Raw genomic sequence first — 15,613 nt, 5'->3', positions numbered from 1 at the left:
CCCAGTAGTGGGATTGCTGGGTCGTATGGTAGTTCTATTTTTAGTTTTTTAAGGAACCTCCATACTGTTCTCCATAGTGGCTGTATCAATTTACATTCCCACCAACAGTTCAAGAGGGTTCCCTTTTCTCCACACCTGCTCCAGCATTTACTGTTTGTAGATTTTTTGATGATGGCCATTCTGGCCATTCTGACTGGTGTGAGGTGATATCTCATTGTAGTTTTGATTTACATTTCTCTAATGATTAGTGATGTTGAGCATTTTTTCATGTATTTGTTGGCAATCTGTATATCTTCTTTGGAGAAATGTCTATTTAGATCTTCTGCTCATTTTTGGATTTGGTTGTTTGTTTTTTTGATATTGAGCTGCATGAGCTGCTTGTCACTGTTGGAGATTAATCCTTTGTCAGTTGCTTCATTTGCAAATATTTTCTCCCATTCTGAGGGTTGTCTTTTCTCTTGTTTATGATTTCCTATGCTGTGCAAATCTTTGAAGTTTCATTAGGTCCCATTTGTTTATTTTTGTTTTTATTTCCATTTCTCTAGGAGGTGGGTCAAAAAGGATCTTGCTGTGATTTATGTCATAGAGTGTTGTGCCAGATGTTTTCCTCTAAGAGTTTTATAGTGTCTGGCCTTACATTTAGGTCTTTAATCCATTTTGAGTTTATTTTTGTGTGTGGTGTTAGGGAGTGATCTAATTTCATTCTTTTACATGTAGCTGTCCAGTTTTCCCAGCACCACTTATTGAAGAGGCTGTCTTTTCTCCATTGTATAGTCTTGCCTCCTTTATCAAAAATAAGGTGACCATATGTGTGTGGGTTTATCTATGGGCTTTCTATCCTGTTCCATTGATTTATTTCTGTTTTTGTACCAATACCATACTGTCTTCATTACTGTAGTGTTGTAGTATAGTCTGAAGTCAGGGAGCCTGATTCCTCCAGCTCCGTTTTTCTTTCTCAAGATTGCTATGGTTATTCGGGGTCTTTTGTGTTTCCATACAAATTGTGAAATGTTTTCTTCTAGTTCTGTGAAAAATGCCATTGGTAGTTTGATAGGGATTGCGCTGAATCTGTAGATTGCTTTGGGTAGTATAGTCATTTACACAATGTTGATTCTTCCAATCCAAGAACATGGTATATCTCTCCATCTGTTTGTATCATCTTTAATTTCTTTCATCAGCATTTTGTAGTTTTCTGCATACAGGTCTTTTGTCTCCTTAGGTAGGTTTATTCCTAGCTGTTTTATTCTTTTTGTTGCATTGGTAAATGGGACTGTTTCCTTAATTTCTCTTTCACATTTTTCATCCTTAATGTATAGGAATGCAAGAGATTTCTGTGCATTAATTTTGTATCCTGCTATTTTACCAGATTCATTGATTAGCTCTAGTAGTTTTCTGGTAGCATCTTTGGGATTCTCTATGTACAGGATCATGTCATCTGCAAACAGTGACAGCTTTACTTCTTTTCTGATTTGGATTCCTTTTATTTCTTTTTCTTCTCTGATTGCTGTGGCTAAAACTTCCAAAACTATGTTGAATAAGAGTGGTGAGAGTGCGCAACCTTGTCTTGTTCCTGATCTTAGTGGAAATGATTTCAGTTTTCCACCACTGAGAACGATGTTGGCTGTGGGTCTGTCATATATGGCCTTTATTATGTTGAGGTAAGTTCCCTCTGTGCCTACTTTCTGCAGGGTTTTTATCATAAATGGGTGTTGAATTTTGTCGAAAGCTTTTTCTGCATCTATTGAGATGATCATATGGCTTTCCTACTTCAGTTTGTTAGTATGGTGTATCACATTGATTGATTTACGTATATTGAAGAATCCTTGCATTCCTGGGATAAACCCCACTTGTTCATGGTGTATGATCTTTTAATGTGATGTTGGATTCTGTTTGCTAGTATTTTGTTGAGGAGTTTTGCATCTATGTTTATCAGTGATATTGGCCTGTAGTTTTCTTTCTTTGTGACATCTCTGTCTCGTTTTGGTATCAGGGTGATGGTGGTCTCATAGAATGAGTTTGGGAGTGTTCTTCCCTCTGCTATATACTGAAAGAGTTTGAGAAGGATAGGTGTTAGCTCTTCTCTAAATGTTTGATAGAATTCGCCTGTGAATCCATCTGGTCCTGGGCTTTTGTTTGTTGGAAGATTTTTAATCACAGTATCAATTTTCAGTGCTTGTGATTGGTCTGCTTATATTTTCTATTTCTTCCTGGTTTAGTCTCAGACGGTTGTGCTTTTCTAAGAATTTGTCCATTTTATTGGCATAGAGTTGCTTGTAGTAAATCTCTCATGATCCTTTGTATTTCTGCAGTGTCAGTTATTACTTCTTTTTCATTTCTAATTCTATTGATTTGAGTGTTCTCCCTTTTTTTCTTGATGAGTCAAGCAAGCAGTTTATCAATTTTGTTTATCTTCTCAAAGAACCAGCTTTTAGTTTTATTGATCTTTGCTATTGTTTCCTTCATTTCTTTTTCATTTATTTCTGATCTGATCTTTATGATTTCTTTCCTTCTGCTAACTTTGGGGTTTTTTTTTGTTCTTTCTCTAATTGCTTTAGGTGTAAGGTTAGGTTGTTTATTTGAGATGTTTCTTATTTCTTTAGGTAGGATTGTATTGCTATAAACTTCCCTCTTAGAACTGCTTTTGCTGCATCCCATAGGTTTTGGGTCATCATGTTTTCATTGTCATTTGTTTCTAGGTATTTTTTGATTTCCTCTTTGATTTCTTCAGTGATCTCTTGGTTATTAAGTAGTGTATTGTTTAGCCTCCATGTGTTTGTATTTTTTACAGATTTTTTCCTGTAATTGGTATCTAGTCTCACAGCATTGTGGTCAGAAAAGATACTTGATATGATTTCAGTTTTCTTACATTTACCAAGGCTTGGTTTGTGACCCAAGGTTTGATCTATCTTGGAGAACATTCCATGAGCACTTGAGAAGAAAGTGTATTCTGTTGTTTTTGGATGGGATGTCCTATAAATATCAATTAAGTCCATCTTGTTTAATGTATCATTTAAAGCTTGTGTTTCCTTATTTATTTTCATTTTGGATGATCTGTCTATTGGTGAAAGTGGGGTGTTAAAGTCCCCTTCTATGATTGTGTTACTGTCAGTTTCCCCTTTTATGGCTGTTAGCATTTGCCTTATGTATTGAGGTGCTCCTATGTTGGGTGCATAAATATTTACAGTTGTTATATCTTCTTCTTGGATTGATCCCTTGATCATTATGTAGTGTCCTTCTTTGTCTCTTGTAATAGTCTTTATTTTAAAATCTATTTTGTCTGACATGAGAATTGCTACTCCAGCTTTCTTTTTGATTTCCATTTACATGGCATATCTTTTTCCATCCCCTCACTTTCAGCTTGTATATGTCCCTAGGTCTGAAGTGGCTCTCTTGTAGACAGCATATATATGGGGCTTGTTTTTGTACCCATTCAGCCAGTCTGTGTCTTTTGGTTGGAGCATTTAATCCATTTACATTTAAGGTAGTTATTGATATGTATGTTCCTATTACCATTTTCTTAATTGTTTTGGGTTTGTTATTGTAGGTCTTTTCCTTCTCTTGTGTTTACTGCCTAGAGAAGTTCCTTTAGCATTTGTTGTAAAGCTGGTTTGGTGGTGCTGAATTCTCTTAGCTTTTGCTTGTCTGTAAACATTTTAATTTCCTTGTTGAATCTGAATGAGATCCTTGCTGGGTAGGGTAATCTTTGTTGTAGGTTTTTCCCTTTCATCACTTTAAATGTGTCCTTCCACTCCCTTCTGGCTTGCAGAGTTTCTGCTGAAAGATCAGCTGTTAACCTTATGGGCATTCCCTTGTGTGTTATTTGTTGTTTTTCCCTTGCTGTTTTTGTTATTTTTTCTTTGTATTTAATTTTCAGTAGTTTGATTAATATGTGTCTTGGTATGTTTTTCCTAGGGTTTACCCTGTATGGGACTCTCTGTCCTTCCTGGAGTTGGGTGACTGTTTCCTTTCCCATGTTAGGGAAGTTTTCAACTATAATCTCTTCAAATATTTTCTCAGAACCTTTCTTTTTCTCTTCTTCTCTGGGACCCCTATAATTCGAATGTTGGTGTGTTTAACGTTGTCCCAGAGGTCTCTAAGACTGTCCTCAAATCTTTTCATTCTTTTTTCTTTATTCTGCTCTGCAGTAGTTATTTCCACTATTTTATCTTCCAGGTCACTTATCCGTTCTTCAGCCTCAGTTATTCTGCTATGGATTCCTTCTAGAAAATTTTTAATTTCATTTATTGTGTTGGTCATCATGGTTTGTTCACTTTTTAGTTCTTCTAGGTCCTTGTTAAACGTTTCTTGTATTTTGTCCATTTTGTTTCCAAGATTTTGGATCATCTTTACTATCATTACTCTGAATTCTTTTTCAGGTAGACTGCCTATTTCCTTTTGTTTGGTCTGGTGGGTTTTTACCTTGCTCCTTCACCTGCTGTGTGTTTCTCTATCTTCTTATTTTGCTTAACTTACTGTGTTTGGGGTCTGTTTTTCGCAGGCTGCACACGTTCGTAGTTTCCGTTGTTTTTGGTGTCTGCTCATGTTTTTATTCTCTTAACAGCATTTTTGGCAGAGCTGAAGTTTTTAATGTTAATGAACTCCAGCTTACCAATTTTTTTACATAGATTGTGCTTTTGGTGTTATAGCTAAAAAGTCATCACCAAACCTAAGGTTACCTACTTTTTCTCCTATGTTATTTTCTAGAAGTGTCATAGTTTTGTGCTTTACATTTAGGTTTCTGATCCATTTAGAGTTGATTTTTGTGAAGTGTGTAAGGTTTGTGTCTAGATTTCTTTCTTCTTTTTTTCTTTTTTTCTTCTTCTTAATATCCAGTTGAAAAAACCATCCTTTCTCCATTGAGTTGTCTTTGCTCCTTTGTCAAAGATCAGTTGACTATATTTGTGTGCATGTATTTCTGACCTGTAAGATCTTTTAAAACATTCCTTAATTTATATTTCTCCACCAGATTCAAGAGTGAAACACTATCTTTTTAGGATCACCCATTTGTAAAAGAGAAAAAAATAAAATTCAGTGAGGTTTTACCCTGTCAAGAACTTGAGATGGGAGGTATGCACTTGTTCTTGACAGAAAACCACATTTATTTTACTTCATAGATAATTTAAGGGATTTTTAAGAATAATTTTGACTAGTCTTAATTTTTTTTAAATAAATTTTTATTTATTTTATTATTATTTTTTTTGGCTGCATTGGGTCTTTGTTGCTGCACACGGGCTTTCTCTAGTTGCAGTGAGCGGGGGCTACTCTTCATTGTGGTGTGCGGGCTTCTCATTGAGGTGGCTTCTCTTGTTGCGGAGCGCGGACTCTAGGTGCGCAGGCTTCAGTAGTTGTGGCACGAGGGCTTAGTAGTTGTGGAGCACGGCCTTCGTTGCTCTGCCGCGTGTGGGATCTTCCTGGACTAGGGCTCGAACCCTTGTCCTGTGCCTTGGCAGGCGGATTCTTAACCACTATGCCACCAGGGAAGCCCTGACTAGTCCTAATTTTTATGCAGAGATTTCAGTCGTGTGTTGTGACTCCATTGTACACTAGAATAGCCATCCCTTGCCTTCTTCTTTTCAGGTGTCCCTTAGACATTCAACGTATTTCACTGGTCTCTTATTTACTATTGCTCTTCATTAGGCTACTGACAGGTGAAGTACTGATACTAAAAACCTGAAGAATTTTGCTGTGTCATACAAAGCTGGTGTAGTATACTTTGGAGATTATCACAGTGCTCAGTGAGTGGAAGTTTATGGCTATAGAGCAGTGCTGTCCAAATGAAATGCAATGCAATCATTTCACACCTGTTAGCATGACTGTCATCAAAAAGACAAGATATAACAAGTGTTGGTGAGGACGTGGAGAAAAGGGAACCCTTGTGCACTGTTGGTAGGAATGGAAATTGATACAGGCACTATGGAAAGCAGTATGGAGGTTCCTCAATAAATTAAAAATAGAACTGCCATATGATCCAGCAATCCCACTTCTGGGTATGTATCCATAGGAAATGCAAACAGGATCACAAAGAGATACCTGCACTCCCACGTTCATTGCAGCATTATTCACGATAGCCAAGATATGGAAACAACCTAACTGTTCATATATGGATGAATGGATAAAGATGATAATGGTGTATATATACACACAATGGAATATTACTCAGCCATGAGAAAGAAGGAAATCCTGCTATTTTCAACAACATAGATGGACCTTGAGGACATGATGCTAAGTAAGATAAGTTAGACAGGGAAAGACAAATACTGTATGATATCACTTATATGTGGAATCTAAAAAAGCGGACACATAGAAACAGAGATTAGAATGGTGGTTACCAGGGCCTAGGGTGTGGGGGAAATGGGGAGATGTTGGTCAGAGGTTATAAACTTTCAGTTATAAGTTCTTGGGAACAGAGTACAGCACATTTGAAAAGTTGCTTAGGTTGCCAAATGTTCTCACCATGATGGAGGTATTGGCTAATACTACTTGGTAGTAATCATTTGGTAATACGTAAGTGTATCGTATCAACACCTTAAACCTGTACAATGCTATATGTGAATTATATTTTAATAAAGCCGGAAAAAATGTATAATACAAGCTACAAATGTAAGCCACATTTACAATTTTAAATTTTCTAGTAATCACATATTTAAACATTTCCAAAAAGCAAGTGAAATTAATTTTCATAATATATTTAACCCATTATATCCTAAATATTATCACTTCAACATGTAATTGATATAAAAATTATTATTGAGATTTTTAATGTTCTTTTTTTTTTGGTCACGTATTAAAATCCAGTGTTTATTTGCTATTTACAGCACATCTCAATTCAGACTAGGACTCAGTAGCCACATGTTTGGAAAGTGCAGCTGTAGAGTATGCCAACACATGATACAGCCATGCAGTGGATTTCACTGTGGATTCACTTCATTCTCATAGAGCCCTTGGGAAACTTGGTGGACCGCCTAGATAGTTGAGGTTTATCTCATTCAGTATCGAGGTTTCTTTATTTTTGTAATATTTCATAGAAGCTCACCAACATGTGTTAACATTTTCCTCTGCCTTCTTAATCAGTATGTAACACAGTGGTTAAGAGTGTGGGATTCAAAGTCATAGTCTGGGTTTGCATTCTGGCACTAACCATTAGGGTGATCTTGGATGAATTACTTCAGCCCATGTATTCCATTTTTCTCATGTGTAAAATGAGGATAGAAACTTCCTATCAGGGTGGTTATGAAAATAAAATGAGAAGATACATGGCACGTGCTCAGTAAATGTTTGTTTCTGTTGCTGCTAAATACTGTAACTCCAGCAACTACTACAGCAATGAATACTTGTATTAGTTCAGCAATAGTAGCATAATTTAGCCCTTTCTTGATGAGTCAATTAATGGTACCATGCTATGATACAGTGATGCCCTTGTGGGCTTATGAAAGTATCTGGGAACTTTTGACTTTACATTATACGTTTTCTGACAACTTAGCAATTTGAATTCTTTATACTCCCCACACCACCACCCCCACCCCACCCCCCTTTTTTTTTTTTTTTTGCTGTCTGCATGCCTGCCACTGTCTACTCTCCTTCCATTTCTAGGTTGTTGCTTCTCATTTATACTCCTTAGAGTCTTCATTGAGAACCGTTTACCTAAATAATACAGCCTAAGGCGCCCTTCCCATCTGACCCCCAGCTATGCTCCCGTACATTCTAACGCATCGCATTCTTTAACTGGCAGCTTCTTGACACGCGCCATGTCTGCTTTTGCTGTTTCCTTAGAAATGCGTTTCTCACTCTTCTTTTGATATCCTGCTTAATCTCAAAGACTTAAGTCCCTCATCATTTCTTCATTCAGCAAATATTTATGGAGTTCCAGGCCCTGGGTATCGAGGATAAAATGGAGAACAAGAGAAATGCAATTGCTGCTCTCAAAAAATTTACAGTTTGGTGGGGAAGAAGAAATTATCAAGTGTAATAGCACTTTGTAACTGGCTCATTTCACTTATCATTTGTATTCATTCATGCATTCAGTAAATATTTATTGAGTGTTTGCTACGTACCAGGCATTTTGCTGGGTGTACAGTGGTGAGGGGAACAAGACATAGTTTCTCTTTCATGAATTCTACAACCTAGTGAGGGAAATGGGCAAATAATTAAGCCAAATAATGTTTGCTTAGAAGCTGAGTTAAGTGCTCTGCAGGGAAGGAATGCCATTTGTGAGAGCCTCACCTGGGAACCAGGGAGGAATTCCCTCAGAAAGTGATGCCAGGGGCATTTGGCAAGGGAAGGCTCCTGGCAGATGGAACTGTGTGGCAGTGATGCTGTGGCAGGAGGAAGCATGCTGTGGTCAGGGAACTTAAAGACATAGCAATAGAAACTGTCCAAAAAGGAGCTCAGACAGAACAATATAAAGGTCTTGCTTCTACCTAAAAATTAGTGGACATTTTCTCCCTAAAACTTTACCAGGAAATTTAGATTTAACTATTCCTGTGTGAGGTTGCTGTGGCTTGACAAACGTTATGATGTTATTTATCAGTTCTACTTTCCATTTATGGGGGGGTGTGTTTTAGAGAAAAGGAAATCTTGGGAGTCTTAAAAATCTTTTCTCTGACTTCAAAGAGATGAACTTCTGAGCTGCAACCATCAGGATCTTTCTCTTGCTAATGCCTGACACACTCTTAATATTGCTTGTCACCAAAATAAGCAGCAGAGATCATGTAATGAGCATTCTGGACATTTCAGAATCATGCATTCTTTTATTTTTCATTTAAAAAACAATAAGCATTAATCTGTCTTGTGTTCATACTTTAGTGTGTTTTGTATTTTCTGAAGATAAGAATGAACATGTCAGATCACATTTGGTAGAAATCTGGGATGCTTCCTGAAATGCTCCTGAATTTTCATATATGAATTAAATACCATCTATTTATGGGCTATAGGCTTCTGTCTCTTCATAAAAGCCATACTGGCCTTTGAACATAAAATGAATATTGGTCAACAATTCAATGCAATAAATTTTTCTAATGAAGAAATTTAGCTTTATTTGATGATATATGAATAAGGGAAATTCAGTTAATTGTACTCATTAAAGCTTTGGAGATCTATATATCTCCCCCAAAAGGATCTCTCTTTGGCAGCAGGCTCCATTTTGCATCCACTCATTTCTTAAACTTCCAGTCCTCTTACAAGCTCCATGGTACCTAAAAGGGCCTGCTCCTTCCATGCCAACCCAACTCTAAAATTAAGCCTCTTCTTGTGGATCCAGTTGTCCTGTACTTGTTTGTTACCGTTTTGATCATTCTTCTCTCTCTGGTAGTGACTCACAAACAGGACTTTTAGGTTTCTCTGTCTCATTGCTATCCACCATGCTTCTGTTAGATAGTTAATTCTGCTTCTGTGTAATCAGAAGCTTAAAAGTGGTAGAAGAAATTTTGGCAAAATGAGAAACCTTCTTCATGCCAGGCACTGTGCAGTTAATTATGTCATTTAATCCTTATAAGACCCTTATGCAGTAGTTATGGTTATTTCTTCCATAATTCCAGAACCTAGTAGAGAAAATGAGCACACTTCCCAATCAGAGAGGCCATGCTCAGAGTCTCTAGGACAAGTGATTTTCTCTGTGTAGTGGGGTGAGAGATTTCCCAGACTTCTTTGTACTGTTCCATATTTCTAAATTGTCTACAGTAAGAATGTATTAATATTACACTTATCAAAAATTTAATTAAATATTTTATAAAGAAAGGAAAATGAAAGTTATACATACATATTATGGGACATCTGGAAAGTATAGAAATTTAGAAAGAAAAAAGTGCTCATTGCTTTAATGTAAATATAATCTTTATGAACTTTTTGGTCCCTTTTCTTCTAGTCTTTTTATATGTATGTAATTGAACATTTTTATATAGTTGTAATAATTTCTTATTGTTTTCTCCATAAAAAACTGAGATGCCAGTACTCATATATTGGTGAACTGTAAGAATGCCTCTTTCATTTTCACTTTTTCCTGGGCCTTCTTCCCTTGTCTTGAATTGCTATCTCTGATACATGTGCACTGCCTTGAAAGCCCCATTTGGCTAACAGGTATCAATGTGACAAGCCAGAAAAAGAAAAAGAAAAGCTTATTACTTCTCCTCTTCTCGTTAACACACACATCATTAATACCCTCTATGTTTTTTTCATGGGTAGAGTGATTCAGTCTACACATTCATATATTCATTCATTCAACAAATATTTGTTCTAAATGCCAGCCATTTTACTCTTCAGTGAGGATGCAGAGATAGTAGAAGAATCCTTGCTCTTTAGGAGAACATAGATGCATAAATAAGAAAAAGAGCAGTGTGGTAAGTTATATGCAGAAATATCAGCCAAGTTCTGTAAGAACACAGAGGAGAATCACTTGGATTCTCCTAGAGATCCAAATGATTCTCCTAAAGAAATCAAGGAAAACCTTTCATGAGTAAGAAAATGGAGCTCAGACAGATTTGGTTGCATAGCTGGTTCGTGGTTGTGTTGGCATTAAAACCAGATCTCACTGCAAAGCCCGTCTTCCTTCCAACAAACTGTCATGAAGAGGCACCCCGTTTTTGTTGTTTTGGAAGCTCTAGGTGTCTATATTTGGCAAAGTCCTGAGTCAGGGACCACAGCTGCCCCTTTTTTCTCTCCCCATTTCAAAATGCCACCAATTTCTGATTTGATCAAAGAGTAATGGAAGAGAAGTAAGGAAACCTGAGTTCTCTGAAAACCAGCTTTGCCACCATTTAACTAGGTGATCATGGGCACCTTATTCCTCTTTTCTAGGTATCTATTCCCCGTTTGTAAAAGTGAGGAGATTGAAATAAATCTCTCTAAGCTTCTGATTTTTTATAAATAATATATCGTGGTTTCCTTCTCCTTTTTAGCATATGTAGCATTTCCATACGATTGTAGGTTCCCAAGGGCCTTGGGAAATCTTGATACACTATGGCTTAGGCAGAGGAGTAGATGGTAGTCAGGAGTGAGGGCTCTTGACTGCCTGGGTTTGAATCTCAGCTCTGTAATTTACATGCTGTTTAATCTTGCATGTAAGATGAACTTCATTGAGCCTTAGTTTTGTAATTTGTAAAATAGAAATAATAATAAAGGACTCACAGAGCTGATGGGAAGATGCAGTGAGCTTATGTGTCTAAACCACTGTGCCCAGTGTCTGGCACGTGGTACTCAATAAATGTAGCTAATGATACTAATGGCTGTTTTACTAGTACTAATTTGAAGTCCTGAAGCAGTTTTAGAAGTCAGAATATCACAGTAGCTTCTTTTATTAATGATTCCCCTGTAAAGGCACAAAGGAACCAATATCCATGTATAGAATATGGAAGTTTAGTCATTTTTTTCCCCCTTAGATGTTCAATTAAGGGTTGATAGAGGGTGGAGCACTGTTTACTGCTAAACTTTACTGAGGACCCAGAAACATAGAGTGGATTATGCACTCTTTTCCTTGCTGTGTTCCCAGTGCTCAGGACAGGCTATAGCACAGTGTAGGCACTTTACAAATGTTTTTTGAATGAATAAATGATATCACACTTTATATTTAAGAACTGGGGGGAATAATAGCACTTGGCACATTGAGTCTTTTGGCTTTCAGAGCTTAGGCTGTGACATTTGCTGAGTTTGTTTGGAGGAGATTTGGGGGCATCCTGTGACAATCAAAGCAGGATTCTTCTGATGCCACTGTTTGGCTTTCTGCTTTGATCAATAGACTTATTATTTGCCCTTGAAACCTCTGTGGTGCTAGGGATTCACAGACATTCCTCAGGATGATTTACACGGCAGTAAATAATCTGTGCTGTCCATTGCTTGCTTCATCAGTGTCTGCCCTGCTCATAAAATCCCGGAGGCTCAGTGGCCCCGAGGCTGGAGCACGGTGGACATGTTCACTCCAGTTACAGATGTTTGCACATAGAACATGTTGCTCACTTTCATTGTTGCTTTGTTGCTCTAATATGCATCCACAATTTGTCTTTAAGGGTTGACCTAACTATACATGTTATTTTCCATCTGACTTTATTATAGTTACTACCATTTATTTTTTTACCTCTGTTATATGCTAGGCACTACATATATTATCTCATCAAAACTTCAAAACCCCCTCTAGGTGACTGTACCCTTTCTGTAGAATTGGAATCTGAAGGGAACGAAGCGTATTCTCTGAAATCATGTAGTCCATGAGCAATGGGGCTTAGGTTGAACTCAAGTCCCTTTGGACACAAAGCCCTTAGCTACTACACCATGATATTTTCCTCATCTAAAGGGCTTTCTTCTCCTTCTACAAGTGTTTTGTGTTGAAGTTGGTAACCTTTTGCAAAGATTGGTAAGTTTCCCATACCATTCAGAGATGAATTTTAAGTTTCTTAACAGCATTGCAAATACATGAAATTTATAGTGACAAACATAGACAGATTACTTTCTTGTTATCCATCCATTTAGTAAATTTACAGGTCCCATTAATTTAAATCTGTCCTTATTACCTATTTTATATAATAAATATCTCTTAGTCATGACAGACTGAGTATAGATCACCTGAAGTAGGCTCTCTCTCAATAAGCAGAGTTGCAGCTAAAGATTTGTGAATTAATTGGGAAAATTGCAAATCAGGTAGTCAGTGAAATAATTCATTGTCACATCCAATCAATAAACTTTGTAAATCAACTCATTTAATTCAAAAAATGATCTATATAGATCAAGCAACCAATTAAACAATTAGCATACACTTTGCAATTAATTAATTTAAGCATCAATCATATAATTAAAACTCCAGATTTAAGCCACAGAATTTAGAATCCTACCTCCTTGTGAACTATTAGGTTCATGCTTCTGAATGCTAGCAGATTTGCATTTTCACAATTCAACTTTGGTGCAGGGTATTTTAAAGTGTTTAAGTTGATTTCAGTTTTAAATTTTCTTTATGTTAGTTTAGTTTCCCACCCTTTTTCAGCAAATTGACTTTTTATTTCCCCCAAAGGAGAAGGAGTGTTAATTCTAAATTGGGCAAAGCTGGAATCTGGGAGTACTGACTGGACGTTCTGGGGAAGTGAGACAAGTCCAGAAGTACTTGAGAAGGCTAGGTATCTGCGTCAGGATGAATTGCATCATTTGCTTTTACTCTGTTAAGTGTCCTTGGTGTTTGGAATCAGATCCTGCCAAGTGAACCTGATATTCTTCAGAGAAAGGAGAACTGTAAAGATTGTCTTGGTTACCTTGAGTTCTTCTGATCTAGAGCATAGATATTTTCTTAATCCTGAACATAAATCAAAGACCTCTGATTCCCTCCAAATAATTTTTTCCTCCTTTATAGTTTTGTCTCTCTTTTATGATATTTATTTTATTATTATTATATTATTTACATTTATAAATATTATAGCTAATGTAGTGCTTACTTTTTCCCCCTGCTATACTCTAAGCTTTTCCCCCTGCTATACTCTAAGCTTCCTTTGAGGGCTGATACTCAATCTCATCTTTGATCAAAGGAGTTACGTTCTGGGTCTTATCTATTAACAGGTGCTCAGTAAATATTTGTTGAAAGAATAGAGCAGTATAAATGTTCTCCTTTCACATTGTTTTTCTCCCCCTTTGCGGTGCCATGTGTTTTCTCTTTATCAAATGAAGTAGGGTTTGGGAGATCTAACTGTATCACCAGGCTTTGGGGTAAAAAACAGTAGTGTCCCAGTTTGCTGTACACCATAGCTTCTGGTCTCTGCATCCCTCCCTCACCTTGGTGTTCACTTACCTTTTTGGTTTTTCTTACAGTGATAATGTCAGTGCCTACTGCCTGCATATTGCCGAGGATGATGGGGAGGTTGACACAGATTTCCCCCCACTGGATTCCAACGAGCCCATTCATAAGTTTGGCTTCAGTACTTTGGCCTTGGTTGAAAAGTATTCATCTCCTGGTCTGACATCCAAAGAGTCGCTCTTTGTTCGAATGTAAGTATTGACTCTGTTATTTATCTCAGTATCTCACCTCTACCTTCTAGTACTTTGGATTTGATTTTGGCTTTGTTCATCAAATGAATGATATTTGGTATCTGGAGAGTCAACATGTAGTGATTACTTTCAGAGAGATGTTGGGGACAACATTTGCATTGTATTCTGTGCCTCTGCACCTGGATTAAATGCAGACTGCTTTGCAGTAGCAAATTGTATTAGGTATATCTTGAATGTCATGTCTAGGAACCAGACCTCTGGAAATACTGGGGTACTTTGGGGCCTATGAAGGACAAATTTGGGGTTTCCCTCTTTCTCATTAAGGAATCCAAACTGAAAATGTGCATTGTAGCCACTTCTCTTTTGTGACTTAAAATACTTCTTTTTCTCTCCAACTTTGTTCAAGTCAAATTTGATTTCTCTTAGTTGCCTTCCATTAGACTGAGCAGAGGTTCTTAATCTTCCCTGTGCCTTTGGTAGTCAGGTAAAGCCTACAGAAGCCCTTCTCAGAAAAGTGTTTGTAAATGCAGAGAGTAAAATTCACAGGAGTACGAAAGAATTCCATTATATTTAAATAGTTATCAAATTACTAAACAAATTTGTGATATAGTAATATGTACTGGCTTTATTAATACATTAAATGACAAGATCCAGAGGCAGGTCTAACAGTAACTCCTGACGTCTCTTGTTTCAAAGTAGTGGTAAGTGTAAATGATATTTGAGAAATCTGCAACAATTGTAATGTGCTATGATGGTATCTGTGGTTTCTGTTCATGACAGAGTCACCAATACTGCTCATATGACTGTGGTTTGTTGACTGCATTCATAATTCAAGGAGATGCTAAATATCAGTTAGAAGTTAGTTAAAATAAAAATGTAGTTTTTGTCCATTCACATCTGTAGAGCACCTGAGTCTTACACATATGTCCTGGTTGTTAGGGGAAAACCTGCAGCGTTTTCTCAGCTTAAGGTCTTCTAACAGAGGCCGTGACAGTCCCACTCCTGGCCATCTCCTGGGAGCAATAGCGATCCCTTTGGCACCCCCTGCTGTTAGTAACCAGCAAATTCACTGTCCAGAAGAGCGATTGCTTTAGAGGACTTTCCCCCATCTTTTAAAAACATATTGCCTTTGTTTCAGGTTTTTACTACAAATAGGATTATGTTACCTATGATATATGAGTATTTTGGGTGTTTCTACCCTTGACCAAAGAAAGAAATCTGTGTGCCTGGGAGTGAGCTGGGGGTGGCTCCTCAAGCTTTATTACTGTCATTTCATCCCTACCCTGAGATCATGTTTGGTGTATATAACATCACATATTTTCCTTCTTTTTACATTTCAGAGGCACTAAAACAACAACTTTAAAGAATATTAAAGTAATTTAAAAGTTTTCCAATGATTCCTCCATCCCAGTATAATTATTTTCATTTCTGTATAATCATTTCCACATGTATATATATTACAGTTTCAGTTCTAGCGTACATATTGTGTTATTTTTACTTAACATTATATTACAAGTATTTTGATATCTGTTCTTAATTCCTACAATCTGCATTTATTATGTAATGTCTCAGACCTTAGGTAAAATCCTGCAGCTGCTTTTCTAACAAACTGTTGATCAGCAAAAATAAAGGGGCTACAGAAACCCTCATGTTTATGCTGTTC

The 15,613-nt window shown here is 37.0% G+C and overlaps 1 protein-coding gene across 10 annotated transcripts in view; it reads left to right on the top strand.

Moving 5' to 3' along the window:
• Window positions 1-15,613, top strand: part of MAPKAP1 (MAPK associated protein 1) — a 229,755-nt gene that overhangs the window by 107,323 nt on the left and 106,819 nt on the right. For all 10 annotated transcript variants that reach the window (XM_033858596.2, XM_019949238.3, XM_019949241.3 and 7 more), the window contains one exon: window positions 13,774-13,950. In XM_033858596.2, the coding sequence (XP_033714487.1) occupies window positions 13,774-13,950 (177 nt within the window). The remainder of the gene's footprint in view (window positions 1-13,773; window positions 13,951-15,613) is intronic.

The sequence above is a fragment of the Tursiops truncatus genome, chromosome 6 (genome assembly GCF_011762595.2).
Source record: "Tursiops truncatus isolate mTurTru1 chromosome 6, mTurTru1.mat.Y, whole genome shotgun sequence".
In the NCBI taxonomy this organism is placed as follows: domain Eukaryota; kingdom Metazoa; phylum Chordata; class Mammalia; order Artiodactyla; family Delphinidae; genus Tursiops; species Tursiops truncatus.
This window is presented reverse-complemented; position numbering and strand designations above follow the sequence as displayed.